General features: G+C 38.8%; 2 protein-coding genes across 2 annotated transcripts in view; both read left to right on the top strand.

The window, feature by feature from the left end:
- The window catches only part of usp5 (ubiquitin specific peptidase 5 (isopeptidase T)), a 15192-nt gene extending 2588 nt beyond the window's left edge, over positions 1-12604 (top strand). Inside the window, exons 4-20 of the mRNA XM_037676194.1 lie at positions 347-474; positions 618-763; positions 989-1173; positions 1338-1432; positions 3337-3530; positions 3707-3778; positions 4771-4858; positions 4983-5108; positions 5200-5353; positions 7121-7283; positions 7369-7457; positions 9799-9927; positions 10324-10467; positions 10559-10701; positions 11564-11714; positions 11862-11946; positions 12358-12604. Coding sequence (XP_037532122.1) covers positions 347-474; positions 618-763; positions 989-1173; positions 1338-1432; positions 3337-3530; positions 3707-3778; positions 4771-4858; positions 4983-5108; positions 5200-5353; positions 7121-7283; positions 7369-7457; positions 9799-9927; positions 10324-10467; positions 10559-10701; positions 11564-11714; positions 11862-11946; positions 12358-12451 — 2186 coding nt within the window. The 3' untranslated portion in view covers positions 12452-12604. The remainder of the gene's footprint in view (positions 1-346; positions 475-617; positions 764-988; positions 1174-1337; positions 1433-3336; positions 3531-3706; positions 3779-4770; positions 4859-4982; positions 5109-5199; positions 5354-7120; positions 7284-7368; positions 7458-9798; positions 9928-10323; positions 10468-10558; positions 10702-11563; positions 11715-11861; positions 11947-12357) is intronic.
- Positions 12605-14534: 1930 nt separating this feature from the next.
- cd4-2.2 (CD4-2 molecule, tandem duplicate 2) lies at positions 14535-17557 on the top strand. Its single transcript, XM_037676599.1, has 6 exons — positions 14535-14712; positions 14787-14927; positions 16397-16630; positions 16893-17044; positions 17176-17237; positions 17440-17557. Exons 1-6 carry the CDS (start codon positions 14535-14537, stop codon positions 17522-17524), a joined length of 852 nt encoding a protein of 283 aa, XP_037532527.1. The 3' UTR covers positions 17525-17557.
- The last annotated feature ends 5563 nt before the right edge of the window (positions 17558-23120 follow it).

Here is a 23120-nt window from a genome sequence, read left to right as displayed (position 1 = left end):
ATATATATCTATATAAATTTTTGTCCGTTTTTTAAATATTTTTTAATCAATATTTAGTTCAATCTAACCTGCTGCTGAGATGCTCCCTCTGTCACGATCATGAAGAGCTATCCTCTTTTTAAACCATATCACTTGTTTCTGTTGTGCATTTATCTCATGTAGATGTTAACTTGCAAAGTTATAATAACTTCTTTTTGGTAAGCACTCTGGACAAGTTTCCTTATTCTCACATTTGCACAAAAGTTTCAGCTGTTCTGTGACAACTTTGTGGAAAAAGTCAGAAAAAGAAAACTTGAGTGCTTACCCAAAGCTAATCTGCTGCCTTTTCTGTTTCCCTTCTGTCCAGGGATAGAAGGTGGTTTTGATGTTGAACAGGAGCAATATGAAGAGGATGTAAAGGTCGTAATTTTACCAGACAGACAGGAAGTGACTTCAGAGGACCTTGCAACAATGCCTGATGTTGTGCGAGAGCGGGTAATTTATTTTAGGTCATATATTAGTGTATAAGAAATGATAACTAGACACCTTCACAATATAATATAAACCCTACTGATTCTTGAACAAATTACTTTTAAGCTACTGGTAGTTTCTATGTTTGTTTGTTTTTTTACATCTAGGTGTCTCTGTCAATGGCGGGTATCATGGCAGCTGACTCAGTGTCTCACACCTTACAAGTTCAGCAGTGGGATGGAGAGGTGAGACAGGAGTCGAAGCATGCCGCTGACCTGAAACAACTTGACAATGGAGTCAAGATCCCTCCTAGGTGATGTTCAAGCTCTAAAATGTCAATTCTTCTAGATTAAACTCAGTTAATTTGACGATTAATTTGAATATTTGCTGAAACACTTTAGATCTTGTGTAGTTTTGATTATTTTTAATAAAACATCCAGTCAGTGATCCACAGGCGTTCAGAATCTATCGATTTATCATTTTTGTTGTCTCCAGTAACACAATTCAGTATAGGTGGTTTCTTGTTTTTGTTTTATAGTGGCTGGCGGTGTGAAGTGTGTGATCTTCAGGAAAATATTTGGATGAACCTGACGGATGGCAAAGTGCTCTGTGGTCGCCGGTATTTTGATGGCTCGGGAGGCAACAACCATGCACTTCTCCACTATCAGGAGACGGGATACCCACTCGCTGTCAAACTTGGTACCATCACTCCAGATGGTGCTGGTAAGCAAAAAGACAAAATCAGGATTTATTTTCATAGTAAAATAAACATAATTTTTTTTTTTTTTTTGTATTCTGGGTTTTTCCTAATATTTATAAATCGATTGGAATTTTATTGACTGTGTGCATCATTGCGTTCAACTTCCCTTCCTGTTTTGTATGTTTAGACGTGTACTCCTATGATGAGGATGACATGGTGCTGGATTCCAAGTTACCAGAGCACTTAGCTCATTTTGGCATCGACATGATGACTATGGAGAAGGTGAGTCGGATGTTACATGAAAAAAACTATAATTTTAGTTTTATTGTCCACTTTTGGGCATATGAAGCCAAAAAAACTTGTCTTTTTTGAAGTTTTCATTTTTTCCCCCAAAGTATTAATCACACTTCTCTAAAATTTAAACATTTTAAATGGTAAATGGACTGTACATATTTAGCACCTTTCTATCTAATCAAAATACTCTTAGGCAGGGCTATTCAACGAAACCTCAGGGGGCCACAGTTTCTGAAAGCCAACAGCTCGGGGCTGGACATCCAGCGATTAAAGTCATTATGTAAATAAACTAAGTTTTACAATGATCTATATTACCTTTTAAATTTGTTTATTTTATTGCATTGAATCTTAAATGCAATAAACAGAATCCAAACCCATAAGCCCCCAATTTTATTTTAATTTTATGAAGTGGGCCGAATTGAAGTCACCGGCCCACGGGCCGCCAGTTGAATAGCCCTTCTCTAAGGTCTTTACAACACAATCTTTGTCCTCATTTATCCATCCACACTCTTTCATACAGCACTCTACTACATCTCTACTAAGCTAATCTGAAAAAAAAAAAATGATAGAGACGAATCAGTGCTTTTAGATCACATTCATACACCGATGGGACACACAACAGAGGCAATGAGGGGTTCAGTATCTTGCCCAGGGACACTTCAACATGTGACTGCTGGTGGAATCGAACGTCCAACTCTCCCACTGGAGGAAGACCACTCTAATCACTCAGCCACAGCTGCCTCAAATTTTTGTCAGTTTGAGCTGCCTTTAAGTTTAGTCAAAATGAGAATGTATCCAGTTGTCTCCTTGATGTTGTTGTAAAATAAAATGCAATTTTCATCCAACCTTTATTTATACAGGTTAATTCCATTGCGCCTCTGGGACTCATTTACAAGAGACCTGATTTTAACAAAGAGTGATGACAACAGTGGACAACAACAGACAATCATAAACGATGCATACAAACTGAGAATAACAAGTGAAAATAAAATGGTATTTAAAAAAAAAGTAACAACAAACAGCTAGGTTGTAAGGTGATGTAGAAAACTAAGAACAGGAACATGTCTGCATTGGTTTTTCCTTTAAACTTATTAGATGTTTAAAGCCACTTGGAGAGGTCAAGGTCGAGAGCTTCAGATCTTTTTGCAAGATATTCCAGGAAACAGGAGTGGAGTAGGAGAAGGCCCTTTTGCCAAGTTCAGTCTGCACTGAGGGAACACTGCAATTGCTTCTTTATACTGGACTACAGAATATTTTTGATAACTTCCATTTTTTACAACTTATTGGCTGTAAAATTAGAACTTTCAAGATTAAACAAGCCAAAAAATATCAAACTATAGTTCTTGTGCCTGATGTCTGAAGTTTTATACCAATTATGGCTCAAACATGTAATACTAAATAGATCTAAAATACCAGCTTTATTGTTACAGAATCATCAACATAGAGGAATAAAATAATAGCTTTTATAACACAATTAACATTTCTAGGCACTACATTTGATCTGGCTATGTTTTCAATTTTTCTGAACACCTGTATGTTTTGTGACTTCCTGCTGCTATTCATTTCTTAGCCATCTGTTTTTCCTCCTATGCAGAGCTGGCATTACACAGATGTCAATTTTTAAGATCAATGTACCTCTCACTGTTCTCTAATGTGGTGTGTTGTCTTTCTAATATATTTTGGCACGCACTTAATGATGTGCCACACAGGGTGAAGGAAAAAGGCAGATTGCAGGCAGCACTCGGCGCTGTGATTTTATAGGTTCTTGCTCATCTTCCTGCAGTCATTACCCTTCAGTCCTCCCAGTTCTGCTGCTCATTCTATTGCCTTTATATATCAAGACTCATTCCACATCCTCCAGTCTTTTATAGCTTTGAATTTTCTCCTCTCAGACTGAGCGGACAATGACAGAGTTGGAGATCGCTGTAAACCAGCGTGTAGGGGAGTGGGAGGTAATCCAGGAGTCTGGTACCACCCTGAAGCCCTTGTTTGGGCCTGGTTTGACTGGCATGAGGAACCTGGGAAACAGCTGCTACCTCAATTCTGTCATGCAAGTGCTCTTCACCGTTCCAGATTTCCAGAGCAAGTCAGTGCTTTCTCTTTTTTTTTATTTTATAATCTCCGTCAATCGTTTTCTTTCATTTGTTATTGCTTTCAGCAGACTGAAATTTACATTTAAGATGAATAAAGCAGTAGAAAAAGAAACTAACTCATGATGTCCAGGCATTAAATGTTTCACGCCCATTTATTCATGTCCTGCAGATACGTGTCACATTTTGACAAGATCATTGATGAGGCACCAAGTGACCCAACCCAGGACTTCAAAACTCAAGTGTGAGTGTCCTCATTAGGTATAACAAGCTCTTAGATTACCATAAGGTGCCTGAAACCACCTGAGAGTTGTGCAGCAGGAAAGAAAGGACGGTGTTGGATATTATGCTTTGAAATTGGACGATTTTTCTTGTTCCTGTACCTCTTTTTTTGTATAGAAACATGAAATAAGGGGATTTTTGGCTTTCAGTGTAGATACATTTTCTAACTCAAAACACTTTGACATCAGGGAGTTAAGACGGTTTTAAAAAGCTTTTTGTGTCAATTTAGTGTTCGCTATTTTTTGTTCCTGTGTAGGTATTAGTTAAGTTTTAATATTCCTTCAGTTAGAAACATTTCAGATACAATTCTGCTTAATTACCAGTATGTAAGTGAAAAGTTAAAAATTTAAATTGATTTTGACATTTATTTACTCTGTGACAATGCACACAAACATCAGCCTTGTAAACATACAGGGAGAGATGCATTGTACCAGGTTTTAGCTAAATTTGCTATTTTCCATCTCTGGGCATGTAGTAAATTAATAACAGGATATTATGGAGGTGGATTTGCACTTTCAAGCAAAACTAATCCAAGGAAAACTCACTTCAATGGTAAAAAAAGGCACATGATCAAAGATAATTTGGGTTTGTCTTATATTATGTAGCCTATTACATTGTCAAATAAAGAAGCGTAATAAAGTAGTCCACCACAGTAATTAATTTTCATCCATCTTCTCTTGCATTAATTTAAAAGTATTTTGTCATATTAACTAAAATGTATGGGGATAAAATGTGAATTATGTATAATTTAAATAATTTCTGTCTCTGCTGTGCTCTACAAAAAAACTTTTTTATTTTTTACTAAAAAAATGTCTTTCCTTCATGATTAAACATTTTGCTACACTATTTGAAAGCAACATTTACATCAAAGCCTCTTCTGTAAATCCTCCTCTCCTCTCTGAGTCTGCTTCATGAGGTTTGTTCATTGAAGTCGGCTTTGTTTGTTTCTCACAGAGCTAAACTGGGTTATGGGCTGTTGTCAGGAGACTACTCCAAACCAGCACCAGACCCTGGAGATGAAAATGGTGCATCTGAACCCAGGGTAAGAAGAAACAAGACCGTCACAGTCGATTTTAAAGTCCGAGTTGCTCATTTTTGGATAATTTCTTAGAAATAAGTGAAGCTAAAGTCAAACTAACACCTAGCTGTTGATTCTGTTCCTGCAGGGTGACCAAATTGGAATAGCGCCGCAAATGTTTAAAGCACTTGTTGGACGAGGCCACCCAGAGTTTTCCACCAATCGACAACAGGATGCCCAGGAGTTTTTATTGCACTTCATAAACATGGTGGAGGTAAAACAAAACTACTTTCTCATTTTTTTTTGTCCCTTATCAGTCCTCTTCCCTTGAAATTAACATCTTTTTTTTTTTTTTTCTTTTGCAGAGAAACTGTCGCTCTGGGTCTAATCCATCAGAAGCGTTCAGGTTTCTGGTGGAAGAGAAGATTGTTTGCCAGCAGTCACAAAAGGCCAAGTACACACAGCGGGTGGATTACATTGTACAGCTCCCTGTGCCCATGGACCAGGCTACTAACACAGGTGAGGGACACGGTGTCAAATGATGAAGTCAACAAGTGGAATAAATGCACCAGGAACTTAAGAAAACTACAGGCTCTTTCATAAAACAGTTCGCAGAACGGGAGGTAGATTTTTCAGTTATCAGGCTCCTCTCTTGTGGAACCAACTTCCAGATCCTGTCCATAAGGCTGACGCATTGTCCAGTTTTAAGTCTGGGCTTAAGACTTTCCTTTTTGATTAATCCTATAATTAATGTCATCACAATGTCATCACTATGTTTCCATACAATGGCAAAATTAGTCTCTGCATTTAACCCATCCACCACCAGGTGGTGCAGTGGGCAGCTATTGAAAGCGCCCGGGGGGCATTTTGGGGATGAGGTGTGCTGCCCAGAGACACCACGCGGTATGCAGTGACCGGGGATCGAACCTGGGACTTTCGGGTCCCAAGCCAGCTGCCCTGCCTCTACACCATCTCGTGCATCTCTAAGGTTTGCTTGTTATGCTGCCTTAAGACTAGACTACTGGAGGACAAATTGACCTCATTTACTTAAATGAATTGTTAAAATTGAATAGTTTTAATTTGATACCATTTCTCTCTGAACATGTGATTCTCGACCTGCCATTGTTTCCTGTTCCTACCAAACCCAGCTGGTTGAAGCAGATGGCCGCTTCTCCTGAGCCTGGTTCTGCTAAAGGTTTCTTCCTCATGAGGGAGTTTTTCCTTTCCGCTGTCGCCTTCATGTTTGCTCAAGATGAGAGTCTGTGATGAAGTTAAATTCAAAGCGGTCTGCTCCTCAGATAAATAGTGTTAATTTATTATTTTTAAATATCAATGTTTCTGTTCAGTGCCCTGAGATGACTTCTGTTGTGACTTGGCGCTATATAAATAAATTGAATTGAATTGAATTAATATGGCCACACTTACAAGTCTGTCTTGATGCTGCCTCAGGCTGTTGTAGAAATCGCTGATGGAGCCGGCCACGTTCTGCACAGACGTGAGCTTTCAGAAATGAAGCGATTATCACAGAACCAAAAGAGGCATTGATCAGAACTCAGCTGTGTTGATGTGGAGCAAAATGCATTAAATGTGTGATCTCCCTCCTATTGTTTTCAAAACCCATGAATTAACTCAGTTTAGTGATCCTCTTTGTGATTAATGAATTTTTTCAAACTAAATACAAAGTTGCTGTGCGTCATCATTAATCTTCCCTTGGTAAGAAATCAGTTTATTGTTTTATCCTGCGACTACACAGGCCACGTCCAGAAAAAGTCCATGCTCAATAATCCAGGTATACAATTCAACCATTTTCAGTCAGGTCATCTGGACAGGTTTTTTTTTATTTCTGAAACGTTTCACCTTCCATCTGGAAGGCTTCATCAGTCAAGGAAACACACAACACAAAACTGATTCTTCCCCCAAACAGCTTACTCCAAAGTGGAACAAACCAGTTATGTTGGTGCTAAGACAGGCCACGTCATCACTTCATCGCATTATTGAGCAGCAGCACTAACTTACCTTTTTCCACTTCGACTGTTTTGCCACTGTTCTACGGTAGTTTCACAGCACAAAGATTCACCAGGGGTGGATTGGCTTCGACCCCCTCGCTGCCTCTGTTCATTCATTAGTCGCATCGAGGCATCCAGAAGGCGTCTACAGTAAATCCCAGCCTGAGGTGTTTTGTGAAAGAGCTTTAAATGAGTCCTCTTGTCAACTGTTGTCAGCCAGTTTACTTTCCACATTTTTTATTTAGCATTTTAATGCTTTTTTTTAAAAACTAACCTACAGAAGAGCTTCAGGAAGCAGAGCGCCGCCGTGAGGAGGGGGACTCATCAGCACCAACAGTGCGTGCACAAATCCCCTTCTCAGCTTGTATGGCAGCTCTCAGCGAACCAGAGATCCTCACAGACTTCTGGAGCTCAGCTGTGCAAGCAAAGACTACTGCTACCAAGTAAGATGAAGATCAAGTGAACAATTCACTCAACTAAATTTTATAATCTATGTATTAATGTATTTTTTTGTATGTCATCTGTCAGAACAACCCGCTTTGCCTCTTTCCCTGACCACCTGGTTATCCAGATTAAAAAGTTTACTTTTGGCCTTGACTGGGTGCCTAAGAAACTGGGTGAGCAAAGATACTGTTTGGAGTTTGTGTTGAATAGAAATGTCTTGCTGCTTCGAAACATTTCAAACAGTTGAGACTTATTTGCTAACTGAACAAATCAAGCTTCAGTAAAATCTTGTGGGTCCACTCACAACATAACCACATCTTTTAGAGAGGTTCCATACTGAGACTGTGGTAATTGTTTTAATTTAATTCAGTTTAATTGACAATCAACTCAAAAATTAATCTGGTATACAGGAAGATCCCAGTTATGACCACTTATCATAACGAAGGTGATTGTGCGCTATAACACAGGCAGCAGAACCATTGTGGGGATGGTTGTTCAGCTGTTTTTTGTAAAAAGGCTCATTTAAATTAACTTAAATATGACTTAAAATGTGTGAACCGTTCTGGCAAAATGAATCAGAATGAGGATAGGCTGCTGTGTAAAAACAAAATAAATGTGAAAGTATTGTTTTAGCCGTATTTGCATAAAAAGTCCATAAAGACACATTATGGCATAGCATATATTCTTTCTAATCTAACTTTAAATTTGAGTTTTCTAACAGATGTTTCTTTAGAAATAATCCTTTTAAATTTCTTAGAAATTGATTATTTGTCTCTACCAGTTATCATGCCATCTGGAAATCCCTTTGTATAGTCTTTGACATCATGGTAAAGCTCTGCGATATTAAACATAGGGCTGGAATTCCCACTGATATAATAAAAATGTTTTCAAAACTAAAAACAAAATTAGCTTGTTTACAAGCCAGATCAAAATGACAAAATTTACTACATAAATATCTTAATATGAACGGTCTGAGGCCTCATGGTGGAACAGCGGTTAGCTTTGTCACCTCTCAGAGTGAAGGTTACTTTCTGGGTGGCATTTAAATGTTCACTCCATGTACTGGTACATGTGGGTTTTCAGCAGGTGCTTTGGTTTTGCTCCCATAGACCAAAAACATTAATATTAATGTTAGGCTAATTGATAACTCTAAATTGTCCATAAGTGTGAGTAAAAGCATGAATGGTTGTTTGTCTTGTCTCTGTGTCCCTGTGATGGACTTGCATCCTGTCCAGGGTGTCCCCCGCCTCATACAGCGATTGCTGGATATGGGCACCAGCTCACCTGGAAAGGAAAAAAGCAGGTAAAGAAAATGGATGAATAGGAATGAACATTCTGGCTGTTTGAAACATATTGAGCGGAAAATAGTTCCATCCATTCATGCATGTATTCATGCGTTCATTACCTTTACCTGCTTCTTCCTTTTTGGGTCGTGGGGGGTCACTGGTGCCCATATCCAGCTGTCACTGTGTGAGAGGCGGGGTACACCCTGGACAGGTCTCCAGTGAGATCCGTGATCTCAATGGGATTTGCTTGGTTAAATAAAAGTTAATAAATAAATAAATCACATGGCCACACAGAGACAAACAACCATTCACTCTCTCACTCACACCTAGGGACAATTTAGAGTTACCAATCAGTCTAACATGCATGTTTTTGGTCTGTGGGAGGAAACTGGAGTACCTGGAGAAAATCCACGCATGCACGGGAGAACATGCAAACTCCACCCAGAAAGACCCCCGGCTGGAATTTCGTCCAGCAACCTTCTCATTGAGAGGCAACAGCTCTACTAACTGAGCCACCGTGCTGCGTAAAAATAATAGTTGATATTTTTGTTTGATTTATAAGACAGACAATTTATAATTGTCTTGTAAGAATAAATCTTAATTAGAACAATGTTGCACCGCTCCTGTTTTTCATTATAGCTTGAAATCTTGTTTTTGAATCATAGACTAATAAAAAAACAACACGGTTTTTAATTCGATCAGCAGTTCTGCAGCAGTCGACTGTTCTTCTTTCTTTGCAGCATGGATTCTTGTCATGTACTTTACTTTTCTGTTTTTCATTTTTTAATTTCATTCAGATTGAGATCGCTTGTTGATCTGTTCAGTTTCAAGCCTGTAGAAACCAAACCTCAGTACCAGTTAGTTTGTTTCCCAGTTTTATTTCGGTGCAAACAGTTGTTTCAGATTGTTGCTTACAGAATTTGAACTTAATTTGCATTTCTTTGGTTATCATTTTTATGTTCTAATCTTTATAAAAGTTACATTTTCTGTTTCTTTTCATGTGCTGGAGTTTCTTCTGATTATGTTCCTCAACAAATTTATTAGGCGTCTCAGTTCCTGTCCTTTAGTTTAATGTCGGACACCATTTTGGAAATCTTGTTGAGGAATAATGTCAGCTACCTGAAGAAAATGACAAAAATATGTCCCATTACGTCTTGATCGTAGTGGGGTTACAAATTATTTGAAAAAAGAAACCGTTTTAAAACCTGACTGATTTTTGTTTGGACAGATGTGAGCATCGACGTTCCTGATACTCTGGATCTGAGCGCGCTGCGTGCCACCGGTCAGCAGCCAGGGGAGGAGCTTCTCCCAGAGGTGGCCCCGCCCCCACTCATGACCCCAGATGTGGAGGTTAAAGGTATCCTGGGTTTCCATGGCAACGATGAGGACGACTCGCTGTACTCTCCACTGCTGTGTCAGTCTGTCTTTTCTGCTCTTTGGCCTCCTCCGTCATGTTTTTGTCCACTTCTGTTTCCTTCTTTTCTTTTTCCACCTTTTTTTATTTCCATGAGTTCGTCCATTCCTTTATTGGTTTCTTATTTATTTTATGATCTGATTTGACCTGCATTTCAAAGAAAAAATACCCTCATGAATTGATGTTGTTGGAGTTCAAATTATTATATATGATTTTTACATTTCTTTAAAATTATTCAATTGTTTTTATTATGAGAATAGACAAAAAAAAAGAACCTGCAATTTACTTTAAATCATTTCTATACATCCAACTAATTCAAGGATTTCATTTCACTCTCAGCTCCAGTCCTTGATGACTCTACTGTGTCCCAGTTGTGTGAAATGGGATTCCCACTGGAGGCCTGCAGGAAAGCAGTGTATTACACTGGAAACACTGGAATTGATGCTGCCATGAACTGGATCATGAGTCACATGGATGATCCAGGTGTGTGTGGACAACAGGAATTAACCAGACATCATTCCAACTGATCACTCCTGTTGGTTTTCCTGTTCTCATCCTCTTATGGTTGTTGCAGACTTTTCGGCTCCCTTGGTGTTGCCGGGCGGCAGCTCTGGACCCGGAACCACTCCCACAGAGAGCCTGTCTGAGGAGCACCTGGCGACAATCGTGTCCATGGGCTTCAGTCGAGATCAGGCAACCAAAGCACTCCGAGCAACGGTCAGGATCAAACTCAGTCGAGTTAGAAAGGAGACTTCGAGTATTGCCACGTTTTTCTAGTTCTTGCAGATTTTTTATTCAGCATGTAGGAAAATAATTTTATTGTACGGTAGTACCTTTTATCTGTCGTTTTTTGCTTCCTACGAATCAGAATAGCTTGTGAACTTTTAAAGTGATTTTGAGAAATTGTTTTTCAGATTATTTTTTGATGCATTTTCTGTCCATAACCCATTCCTGACCATTTTCAGACACTTTTTTTTTGCTAAACTTAATAACAATGACCTATAAATTATTCAGGGATTGGAAAAAAACCCCAAAAACCTTAACAGAAGAACTGGTGTTTTGTCTACTTTTAACAAGCATCTTGGCACAGGACCTACTTTAAATTGTGTTTTTATGTAACAGCTTGTAGCAAGCACAATTTATTTTCTCTCAGAGGCATCTATGAAAAATACCAAAGATAATTCAGTTTGACAGGCATAAAATTATATTTTTATATCAACAAGGTAATTGTTGCAGAGCTGCAAGTCAAAACAAAACAACTTGACAAAACTGTATGAAATAGTCTCTAAGAAGAATAGTTAAGGACAACCAGACTAGAAGATAAAACAGCGCTTAAACAATGTTTTCTGTAGATGAACGGTGAAAGTTATGTACTTTGCAAATGCATTTTCAGTATTCCTAATGTTTTATTTATTTTTTTTTTATTTTATTTTCTTTTTTAGGTTTTAAAAAGATTTTTGACCCTCTTAACTTGTAAAATAATAAAAATACCCAGCATGTACAAGGGACTCCACAAAAAGTATTTATATACATATATATTTTTGAGTATTTTTTTTAAATTGCCATGCCTCTGCCACAGAGTAACGTTCTGGACCGTGCAGTGGACTGGATCTTCTCTCACCTGGATGATCTGGAGTCCATGGACGTGTCTGAAGGCGGCCGCTCGGCTGCAGAGAGCGAGGGAGGCAGGGATCCTCCGCCTGGGCCTCGAGTCCGAGACGGACCAGGCAGTGAGTTCAGAAACCATCTCTCATGTCAGAGTGTCCTCACTGTTAGCTTGTGAAGCAGGATATTAGACTTTTAACATATTTCTATAATTTTGTGTTGTTTTTTTCTCATAACATCACAACTGACGTATGATTCTCTTCTTTATCCAGAATACGAGCTGTTTGCGTTCATCAGTCACATGGGAACCAGCACCATGTGTGGCCACTACGTTTGTCACATCAAGAAGGACCAGCAGTAAGTGCTTGACGTGACACAATTATTCAGTTTTAAGTGTCAACATGTGTTTTAAAGTCAAATGCAGCTGCTAAATTACTGAAAAACGTACAAAGGGCCCATATCTGACAGTGTTGTTGGTTCTAGCTGATCACTGATTTATAAGAGCAGCGTAAATCAAATATACAGTCTGATGGTGTTAAAGTGCTACAGCAGGGGGCACCAGACTCCCAACAGATTCACATTATGGATGTAAAATAATTTGTCAAAATTTTAAGTGTTATCTACCCAAGCACACACACACAAATGTTTAGTTTCAAATTTTATGTGAAAAAAGATTTGCCCTCGTGTCCTTTGTGAAGATCCGTCTGTTTTAAGAGATTCAATCACGGATCGCATTTTTAAAAAGTTGTATCTTTTTGTGTTTTACAGGTGGGTGATCTTCAACGATCAGAAGGTCTGCGCTTCAGAGAAGCCTCCCAAAGATCTGGGATACCTTTACTTCTATCGCAGAGTGGCTGAATGAGACAGAGGGGTGTGGTGGTGGTGGGGGGGTGCCAACAAACTCATGACAGCAAGCTCTTACAAACGCCCTGACCTGCTTCACAACTGACAAAACTGTAAATAAATCTCCCAGATTGCCTGAACACAGTTAAATAAATGGGGTAAATGTACAGAGAAAGGTGTTTGGGGGTTGTGGGGGGTGTTCGGATGGTTTAAACCACAGGACTGGTTTATTCAGGTTTTTACCTGTGGACCCTTAGAGCATGTGATCCAGGTGGTACTCAGAAAATGCATTCAGCCTGCTTCAGGGAACACCCCCGAACACACAAACAAGGAAAAGTTCATTCACTCCTAATTGATATGTTTACGCTAATCCATCCCCGACTGCCACCAGTAGTCACTGCCCCTATATGTTCACATATGTTGCTTCCAGGCGCCTGTGGTTTTACCGGATAGTTGCAGCTTGGTGTCACCACTTTAACCCGACTCAGCCTCCTCTACCTGTTTGAGCACGGAAGTGAAATCAGTTCAACACCCATCCCAAGATAAAAACATTAAAAAAATAAAAAACACCAACATGTTTTTCTAAAAAGCTTGGTGAGGGTGATACTGGGGTGACATTTTGTTTTTTATTTGGAGGACAAATGCTTTGTTACTTCTGCTGTGATAAATAAAGATTACTCTGTCAGTACGTTTTGTTTTTCTGATTTCATACCTAATATGTGCGGTTTTGTCCGACTGTATTTTAAATTCTCTGTGCAGAACCTCTGTGAGCTCTTGTTTACAGAACGTCCTCGATTGCATGAAAACAGGCACAAGCAGCAAACCCACACAGAGCTGGGGTTTACTTTGGCCTACAACTTTCCCAAGTGCTCGTTTCTCTTCAAGTCTCTTCCGCTTTCTTCAGTTTTTTGCATCCTTGCACATGCAGCTTTCAATGCCAAGAAGTACTGAGAAGATGAGAGACTTGCCTTCGCGAATGGCACAAAAGTTCCCATTTTGACGTAAAATAAAGGTAAGATCTTAACCTAAACTCTTAATGTTGAACATTCGTTTTATATAAAGGAACCAATAGTTTTGATCTGTTCCACATATTTTATTTTCCAATTTAATTTAAAATGTTAATGTTTTATTATATCTGGAAATTTGTTTAAATAAAAAAAATGTAGAGATTATGCTAAATGTGTTTATTTTATTTTTAGGCAAAAGTGTCACTTTAGCTTGAATTTATTGGATTAAATTTTGTTTTCTTTAATTATCTGGTGCAGTATGATGTGCTGAATGTACGCGCAGTTCTTCATCTTCAAGCAATCTTAATAATTATAAGTGTATAAAGACTGATGAATATAAAATGAACAGTTTGTTACTTTTAAACTAACAAAATCATGAAAGGAATGTATTTGAATGGTATTTCAGCTATCTGAAAACTCTTAAAACATTTTAAAATCAAATAATTTACATTGAAATGAGGAAAAAACATTTTCATGATGGTTTTTGTAAACAAAGTATTTAATAAACTTTGAGTTAACTTCTTTTAGATGAACAATTGTATGAAACCGCAGCATCTGTGGCGGAAGCATCAAGGCAATTTAAAACATTTGCTTCGTCATTAATTTGTTCCAGCGTTATAAATCTATCCGGCAAGATTTTGTAGGCAACTTTTTCTTTTTTAATGCATAAAGCAGAGAAAGGAAGGAAGTAGAGAAGGAGCTTGGTGGTTAGGGATCACATGTTTTTTGGTAAAGCGCTCTCAAACAGAAGCATCGTGTGGCGTTACTAAGATGGATGCTCGTTCGCACTATGAACTGCATTTGTGCTCTTTTAAGATTTAGTTGTGCTAAAAATCTTTATTTGTGTTTTTTATTTCTCAGATCCAACATTTAGAATGAAGACAATCATCTGCTTTGGGTTTGGTAAGTTTGTTTCTAAAAACAATAAAATCTTAATTGATCATTAAGTTTTATACCCTTGAGGTTAAAATCTTTGAAACTATGAAGAATTAACAAAAGACAAATGTGGTTTGTGTCGTGCTCATGCCAAATAACTTCACACTGACTGTCGGATATGTTTCTTATATAGCTGAGATTCTGAGGCCTAATTAAGGCATGTTTTATTCTACAGTGCTCGCTGAACTCTTTGCAACAGGAAACTCTGTCATCACAGAAGTTGGGCAGAAAATCACCTTAAAGTGTGGCGTTGATAGGTTAGAGAGAAGAGTGGAGTGGAGTCATGGAAGTGACCTGATTATTAGAGTTGATTTAAAAAGCGGTACCCCCTCCAAAGGTATGCACAACATTAAAAACTATTTTTTTATTGTCTTTATTGTGGTATAATGCATTCTGTATATTCTGCATTAGGTAAGAGTCACATTAAAGATAAGTCGAGGTTAATAGGAGACAAAGATCTGGTTATCTTCAACGTGGAAGAAAGAGATGCTGGAAAGTTCACTTGCAAAACAGATGGAAGATCTTCTGAACAAGCACTTACTGTGGTGTCAGGTGAGTCGCAAAGATTAAACAACACGCATTCAGTTTGTTTCACAAAGAGTACGTTGGATGAAATCCTAAAAACGCAACATATTTATTGTAATTAGGAGATCGTAACCTTAATGGAAAACATCTGCATCAAAGATAACATTTTTAAAGTAATCCTGTTAATTACTTCCAACAGTGTTCAATCAGCTCATCTGGACAGTTGCTTTTTTTTGTTGTTGTTGACGTTTCACCCTCCATCCAAAGGGCTTCATCAGTCTGAGAAATCCCAAACTGTTTCCCCACTAAGCAGTATACTCCTACAGTGGACCAACCAGTTTGCTGGTGATAAGATGGCTTCTGGGGGCTGCCCTATCCCCCATCGACTCCTCCCAAGCTGCCATAGCCAAAGTGGTTCAAGACATCAAGGTTCATGCTCAACTGTCCAGATGACCTTGAACATTGTTGGATGTTTTACCTGGATTATGAACCTACATTCTATTCGCTTGCCTTTAACACGGTGTGATTTGTTTTGGTCCGGTCTGTTCTCTACTCTGTTGGCCATTTTAGTTAGCTTCTGCTGCTATTTATCTGTATTTCTATTTTATGTTTTCCTGTCTGCTGTGCATGTTTGTTTCTTTTGTACAGCACTTTGGTTGGCCTTGTTGCTGTTTTAAGTGCTATATAAATAAATTGGTATGGTATGGTATGGTACATGTTAACTACGGTTTTACAAACAGCTGTAATGGTTGTCATTGTTGCACTTTCATGAAAATCAAGACACTGCAAAAATAAAATTTAAGATGCCAAAAAAGCACACATTTCCCAAAATTCAACAATGCAATAACAATTTCTATGTCTGTTAAACGCTCCTAATTATAACTAGACACAGGACTGGAAGATGGAAGTTGAAGACGTAAAACATGAGTGACTATTTGACTGCAGGACAGTGTTCAAGTCCCGCCCCTTCATTTAGACCAAAATATAAAAGTACATTTAAGAGAATTTGTTTTCACATGATGATTTTTGTTTATTCATTCATTTTGTTTATTCATTCAGCTTTAAGAAAAATGTCATGACAGTAATGGCCTGTAACGAGTTGGGAGGGTGTGTCGACGGGATTTTTGTATCAACCAAACATTTGCATGTTGCTAGTGCACAGACTCTGGCTCCAAAAATACAATATGGCAGCTCGCAACAAAAGTGAGCATTTTAGCTTCAGTATTGAACAATGAAAGTTAAAATTAATTTTTATTTTTGCAGATGGTCAAACCCCTGATAAACACTTGCCTTCACAAACAGAACAAGTCTGTCACATGCTGCTTAATCTGACCTGAATGTTATGATTTAATCTTTCTAAAAACTCTGATCTTTCACTCCATCATTTAGACCATTTCAATCATGGAGTCCTGTCAGGGCATGTCATGTACTGTTATTGAGCACAGGTTCTCCGCTCTTTGTGATTTTCACTCCATCTTCTTCCTCATCTCTGCCAGTCTCGGTCGATCCCCACAACAGTCTCCAGGTGGGCTCTACAGCCACTCTGCAGTGTCGGGTGAAAGAACTGGACCAAACCTTGAGAGTTGAGTGGCAGAAGCCCGATGGTTCAGTGGAGAGCTCAAACATAGTTCATCTCAACCCTGTAGATATGTCGCATGGAGGGAACTGGCATTGTCGCGTGGTGAATAATGAGGATCAATTCAGCAAAACTCTGAGTATCACTGTAACAGGTACGGAGCTTCAGGTGCAACTTCTTGTGCATCTTTGTGTCGCAACAAAATCGACCCACCTGGCCAAAATTAAGGTTGCTTTGTTTTTCAGCTCCTAAATCAAGTACACCATCACCAAACCATCCCGAACAACCAGACTCTCCTAATTCAAAGGATGACAACAGTTCCACTTGCAATAATTGTGTGTATTATTTGTTCAACTCTTACATTTCACACAAAGTGGTCTTTCACTCATTTTAATCCCTGTTGTTTCCTGGACTAGGTGGCACCTACCGTCCACCTGCAGAGGCTGGTGAACTGATGCTGCTGGGCCTCATCTGGTGGGTGTGGGTTGCGTTCGGAGTTGGCAGCCTGCTGGTGATCATCCTGATCGTCGTCGTCATTTTCACAGTGATGAGGATCAGAAAAAAGAAAGTAAATGAATCGGCTAATTATTATTTGCTGCCTTAAGAAATAAAACGTGAAGGTGAAATAAAACAATTTCCTGAGCAAAATCAAAAGTATAATGTTGCATTTTTTTCTGATTTTTATTTTTATTTTCATAGAGAAGACTGAAGATGAAGCAGGCCATGCTGTTAAAACCCAAGAAGTACTGCCAGTGTGCACGGTAAATGTTTTAACGCGCCTCCGTCCATTAAAGCGCACTTCTCTCCAATAATCTTTCATTTCACAGATGCTTTCTAATAGACTCGGCTCTCTTTACACAAATGACAGTTTAACCTTCGTTTTCTCTGCGCCTTTTACTGAGCACTTCATTATTGTGTTGTAATTAGTGTGAAAACTTCTCCTCTTTGCTTCCTTTATCACAGCCAAACAGCTGCACCCAAACCGTGGCAAGGACGCCGGAGAGAGAAGCCACCAGCCTTGCCGCTTCAGCCCCTGCTGAAGGAGTGACATGAAAGAGGAGGAAGGAGAGATACTGAAAGAGAAAATGGAGAGAGATAGCAAGGGAGATAACATAAAGAAGGCAAAGAGAGCACCAGAGTGAATGTGGCATGAATGTAAATGAGCTTTTTGAATGTTCTGGGTGAAAATATAATCAAATCTAATGCTGTGGGCACTTTGAGCTTTGTTACTAAATACTGTATGAATCTGTCACAATTACCTCCTAAAGGCTTGACTTTTATGTTACCACTTCCTATTTGTCTTCCATATGTTTCCCACCACCCAGCCCTGACTCACCTCACTTACTCCTGTTCTTGACCTAAACCATCTCTTTCAGTTTCAGCTTCTGTACATGTTGTTTTTTACATTTATGCAGTTTTGAACCCTTTGTTTGACTTTTCCTAATACTTTTTTCCCCCCCAATTTTTGCTGGTTGTAAATAAAAATATTAGTTTTCAAGTTGTTTGTTTTTGAGTCTTTTATCCGCTCTTCTATTATCAAATCAAACGTATACTGGACAATTTTAGGGACGTCTCTCCATCACTGAGAGAATCACAGTGTGCACCTAGAGGAATTTGGATGCACTGTGGTATGCATTTCTAGAGTGGAAACCAGAGGGCATGAGTGGTGGCATCACAAGTGGAGTGATAGTGTTATCAGGCAGTTGCTGGTGTGTTTGATATTGAAAATGTCTAGTTGGGATACCTTGCAGTTGCATTGACCATCACTTGATGGAGATAGTAACAGGTCACATTGTGGGTTTGCATGAAGACGGCTGCTCATATGTGATGGACTGGTGACCTGTCCTGGCTGTCCTCTGCCTCTCAGTGATCGCTGGAGGTGGGCTCCAAGCTTCCCGTGACCCTGCACAAAAAAGCAGGTAGAGAGGATGATTGGTGGTCGTATGCACTGGTTCTGTATTTGTGGCATAAAAATCTCACAGTGGCTTCATGTTGGAAATACAAGCATGAAGGTTCTGGTCACCCAAGACGGACTACAGTAAGAGAAGTTCATCATATTGTGCACCAAGTATTACAAAACATGTTGTCTATGTCTGCCATCCTCACACAGGAGTTGGACTCTACAACTCTGTCTCATGCTGCACTAATTTTCAATATCTGGGTATCTGGCCTGACTTCAGGTCATCTTTGGTATAATACAGTACCAGTACTTGATGGTACGGAGCTACAAAGTACATCAGTGACATCCTGCATCTGTCTTACCCCTACTGAGACAACACCTGCCAAGACACGTCCGTGGATTGCCCGTGTCATACTAAGGTCCCCGTATCTTTCTTCAGTCTGTAACATTTGGGTTCAGCTCAGACGTCCACTACAACCCAGTGCCAATCTGACAGATGTTGAGGGCCAGTTCCACCAGCTGAGTCAATCTGCTTATAGAACGGATAATAACTAATCTGCGTTAAATTGTTAAAATTGGTTCTTACATGCAGGCCTGTTTAGAAAATGTAAAGCAGTAAGAATCAATAATTTTGTCAAAACATAAAACGTTGCCTTTACCCTGTTTTGCTTTAAGATGCTTTATTGTGTCTGTGTTGGTTCTTACGCTCCACAACTGGTGCAGTACAACAGCTGTTGACCCCACAGCAGAGAAACACACTAAACACCTGTGAACACAGCCCCACCAGTGGCCCACATAAAATTTTGAGCATTTAAGAGTGTAAAGAAAATATCATAAATGAGTTAAAAGAACAATCCTGTTGAAGTGCATGTTTCTTTTAGGGTTTCGTCTGTGCACGACTTTATTCCCTAGCTAAGCAATTCAGAGAAGAAATCAAAGAAAAAGGATGGGATCGTAGTGATGTCTGACTTCCTGTGTGTGTGTCAGTGTGTATGAAAGAGACGGCGTCAGTACACACAGCCTGCTGAATGTCAAAGCTGAACTCATTGCTCTACTGAGAACATCAACATGTGAGTACTTCTAAATATTCTGTAGGTGTTATGTACTACTTTGCAGAAGCTGGTGTGAAGGGTTGTCCTGCAGACTGAAAATACAAAAATTAAGATAACATTAAGTCGAAGACGTGAAGTCAGACACGACGAGTAATCGACTCTCAAGGCAAAACACCCTCAGGTGTAAGACTCTTAATTTGGCCTGAACATCGGCCACATTTGAGCTTTTATTTTATCAGATTGATTCGTCTTGGACATGACTGGGTCTTTGCTGTGGTATTTTATTCTAGAAACCGACACCAGATATCTCCTGGAAGAAGAATAATGAGCTGCCGTCAGTCAATCAACTGCAGTAAATGTTTAATGTGTTTAGCTGCACCACCACCACAAAAGAAGTCAGTTAATTGGATCAATTTTAGCAACACTGAATGATTTACAGCCGAAAGACTGAAAAACACAAGCAGAGTCTTGATCGGTAACGTTGACTCCTTGTGGGACTTCTCCCAGACTATATGATGTATACATTAATGACAACCCTGGGGTGATTTTAAAACGTTGCATCAGAAATGTCTAAAACAGCTGCCTTCTTAATGTTAAAAATCTGAATTTGTGCAGCAGAAATACATATTTTGCAGTCGTTTAACTGGTTCTAACTGTGTGATGATCCTTTTCAAGCAGAACACAAACAAAATGTGTGCAAGTTTAGTACAATTTTTAGGGAAAAACAAGTAAAAAGAGGCACATTTGGCAAAAGGTTTAGGGAAATAAAAGCAAAAACTAAGCAAGGTTGGCAAAAATAAAACTGGGAAATAAAAGTAATCAAGAAACTGAAACAGTTGAAGGTGTTGCTGGTAACTTTTAGCATTAGCTGCTGCTGTAATTATGTAACCATATTACTTCAGCCAGTAATGTTTCAAAGGCCAAAGACATTAAATATATTTGTCCGAGTCTAGCTTTAAGAAACTTACCTCAAAAAGTAGAAAAGACATGAGTAAGTGGCGGAAAACGATTTCTTTTATTTTAAGGAGTGAGTTGCAATGAGTGTGTTTTGCTGCCTCATGTTGGGTTGATGTGAAAAAAGGCATAAAAGAGAAATATTTATCAGGCTTTTTGTTTATGCGTTTCAAAATATGAACGACGTTCTCACATTTATACAACTTTAGTGAGAGTGTGACTAAAGTGCTTCATGGTGAACTCTGAAGTTTCATGATTGAATGTTAGAGCGATGATCGACTGAACAAAACGCGCCCAGCGTAAATTATAAATACACAGATTTAATGTTCTTTGAACAGAAACACATCAGTGCCCGGCTCAGTTCAGATGCTTTCTGTGGCAAGCAGCATATGACGTGATACTCACCCATTCAGACGTGAAACTTGGGAGTTTAGTGCCAAAGTTTAGACACAAGAAGTCGCTCTGTAGTTGAACACAAAAGAGCAGAGGAACAAACAAACTGCATGAGCAACCAAGTTGTTTTATTCATGGGAAGTATTCAATATTTATATGTCTAGCATACATGGGCTTCCTATAATTAGAAGAAGCACAGTGTTAACATTTGTGATTAAACCTCACGAGTCCAATTAATTCACTATTATGTGACCACGAGCTGGTCGGGTGTCGTGATGTCGTTTCAGAGCTCTAAAACAAAGCTGGCCTCAAAATATGAACATGTTTATATTTAATAAACAGCTTGTGCTGCTCACGTATTGGTTTTTAAAGGTGAAACAATAGTACTGTGTTTGTGAAATGGCGGGTGTGGATGTTAAAATAAGGTCAGACTTGGTTTCCAGTGGGAAATGTGAGTTTAAAACACTCATTTTCAACTGTAAACAGTGCCACATCATCATAACCATCCAGTAAAAAATGATATCAGCTGTTAAAACTGGACCTCTTCATCTATTTATATTTGCTGCTTTTATTATAGATGTATCTTATAGTTCTGAGTTTGAGAAACCCAGAAGTTAAAGTTGAGACACGGACATTTTATCACAGTATTCTGCCTCATGTTTTTACTTTTTAAGGACGTGGACAGATATGTCGCTATAGTTATTCTGGGGGGGAAACTTTTTATTCTTTTTTTGTCCTTTGATCCTAAGTGCTGAACATTTGGAGCTCCTATACCACATTTTTATTCTAAAAACATGGTTGACTCGCATGAATGCAGGAGGGCAAATTCAATATCATGCAAAATTAAAACTTTTCAAGATGAAGTGCAGAGCAGAGTATCTGATCTAATATGGATACCACTGTATCGGCTGAGGCTAGCAGTAAAATATGCAACTTTTTCATTTAATGCACTGATTGCTCGCAGATTATTTGTTCTGAACACTGAACTCTCAGCCTAATAAAGCTCATTTAATTCAAACACGATGATGCGCATTAATCAACGTGATCACATCGTGGAAAAATACAACTGACATCATCAGTCGCTGGCAGGCTGGTGGTACAAAAGTTAAAGAATAAACTAAAAACGTATAAATAACATGAATATTAAGGCACATGCTAGGCAATATTTGCTTTTTGTGAGAAAAGGTAATATATAACTAAACTCTTTTTATAAGGTCAATTTTTTTTAAAATAAATGTCTCGATTGTGGTCTATCACAACGTGCTTTGTGTTAGTAAAATACCTCGGCAGTCTGAGTATAAAGGTATCGCTATACTTGATAACTTTAAATAAGGCCGTTTTTTAAATACATATTCACTTTAGAGCTCTGAACTTTTTTAAATCAGTTTTTTTAAACACATTTTAATAAATAATTTACGCCCAGAATGGTGTTTTATATATAAATGTAAGTCTGAGGCCTGCGGTCCTCTGATATCAGTTCTCCTTTCTGATTTGGTGATGCTCCACCACTTCTGTGTTTCACTGAAGCTTCTTGTTCGAGTTATTTCAGAGCTTCAGTCGCAGGGATTAAGTTTGGATGAGTGACTTGGCTCATAAATAATGTTCCCATGTCTGTCTGGAGCGTGTTCACAGTCGACGGCCTGCTCTTTTGTCCCAAATCACTGTTGATTTGTTGTTTTGCTGCTCACTCAAAAATGCAACAGTTACTGTTTTACTTCTGCAGGAAACCAAAGCTAAAAATAAAGTGCCCCAACTTTAGTTCTGGGTTATTATAAAGAAAGAAGTCATTACGTTTTTTCTTTTCTAACTCCTGGAGTTGATTGGGAGCAGCATGTCATCGCTCCTGCCAACATTCATATCGACTTTCAAGGCTTAATGTGTGCTTTTTTGTTCTCCGGAGGTGATTACCAAACTGTTTCCCTGTTGTGAGAATATAACTCTGTTCACTGGGGGTGTTTTTCACATGAGACAATAGGATTCCCTTTTCATATGTTCATAATTATCTGCATTACTCAGTTTGTTTTTCATTCTCTCACACAAATGAACACACATGCAGTCACTCAAAGCGAAACTGAAATTCATGAGGCTGTGTGTTTCCATTCAAGTTGTCTTTCCATCAGCACAAAGCATCAGGAGCCAAATCAGATCAACAAATGTTATTTTTTGTGCTCAAGCCAAACACTTTTTTTTTTTTTTTAACAAGAGTCATCTCAGAGCTCTGCAGTGTGGAGAACTCTAACACGGTTTAGTGTCACGTTGTGTTGAGTGCAGAGCAGCAGCGCTGCAATCAAAATGTTGAAAAGTGAGTTTTCAGAGCAGCGGGAGTCAGTTTACTGAGCTGTGCT

Source organism: Nematolebias whitei, chromosome 5, assembly GCF_014905685.2.
Source record: "Nematolebias whitei isolate Nwh7 chromosome 5, NemWhi1, whole genome shotgun sequence".
Classification (NCBI taxonomy): Eukaryota; Metazoa; Chordata; class Actinopteri; order Cyprinodontiformes; family Rivulidae; genus Nematolebias; species Nematolebias whitei.
Note: the sequence above shows the minus strand (reverse complement) of the source record. Positions and strands in the feature narration are given on the sequence as shown.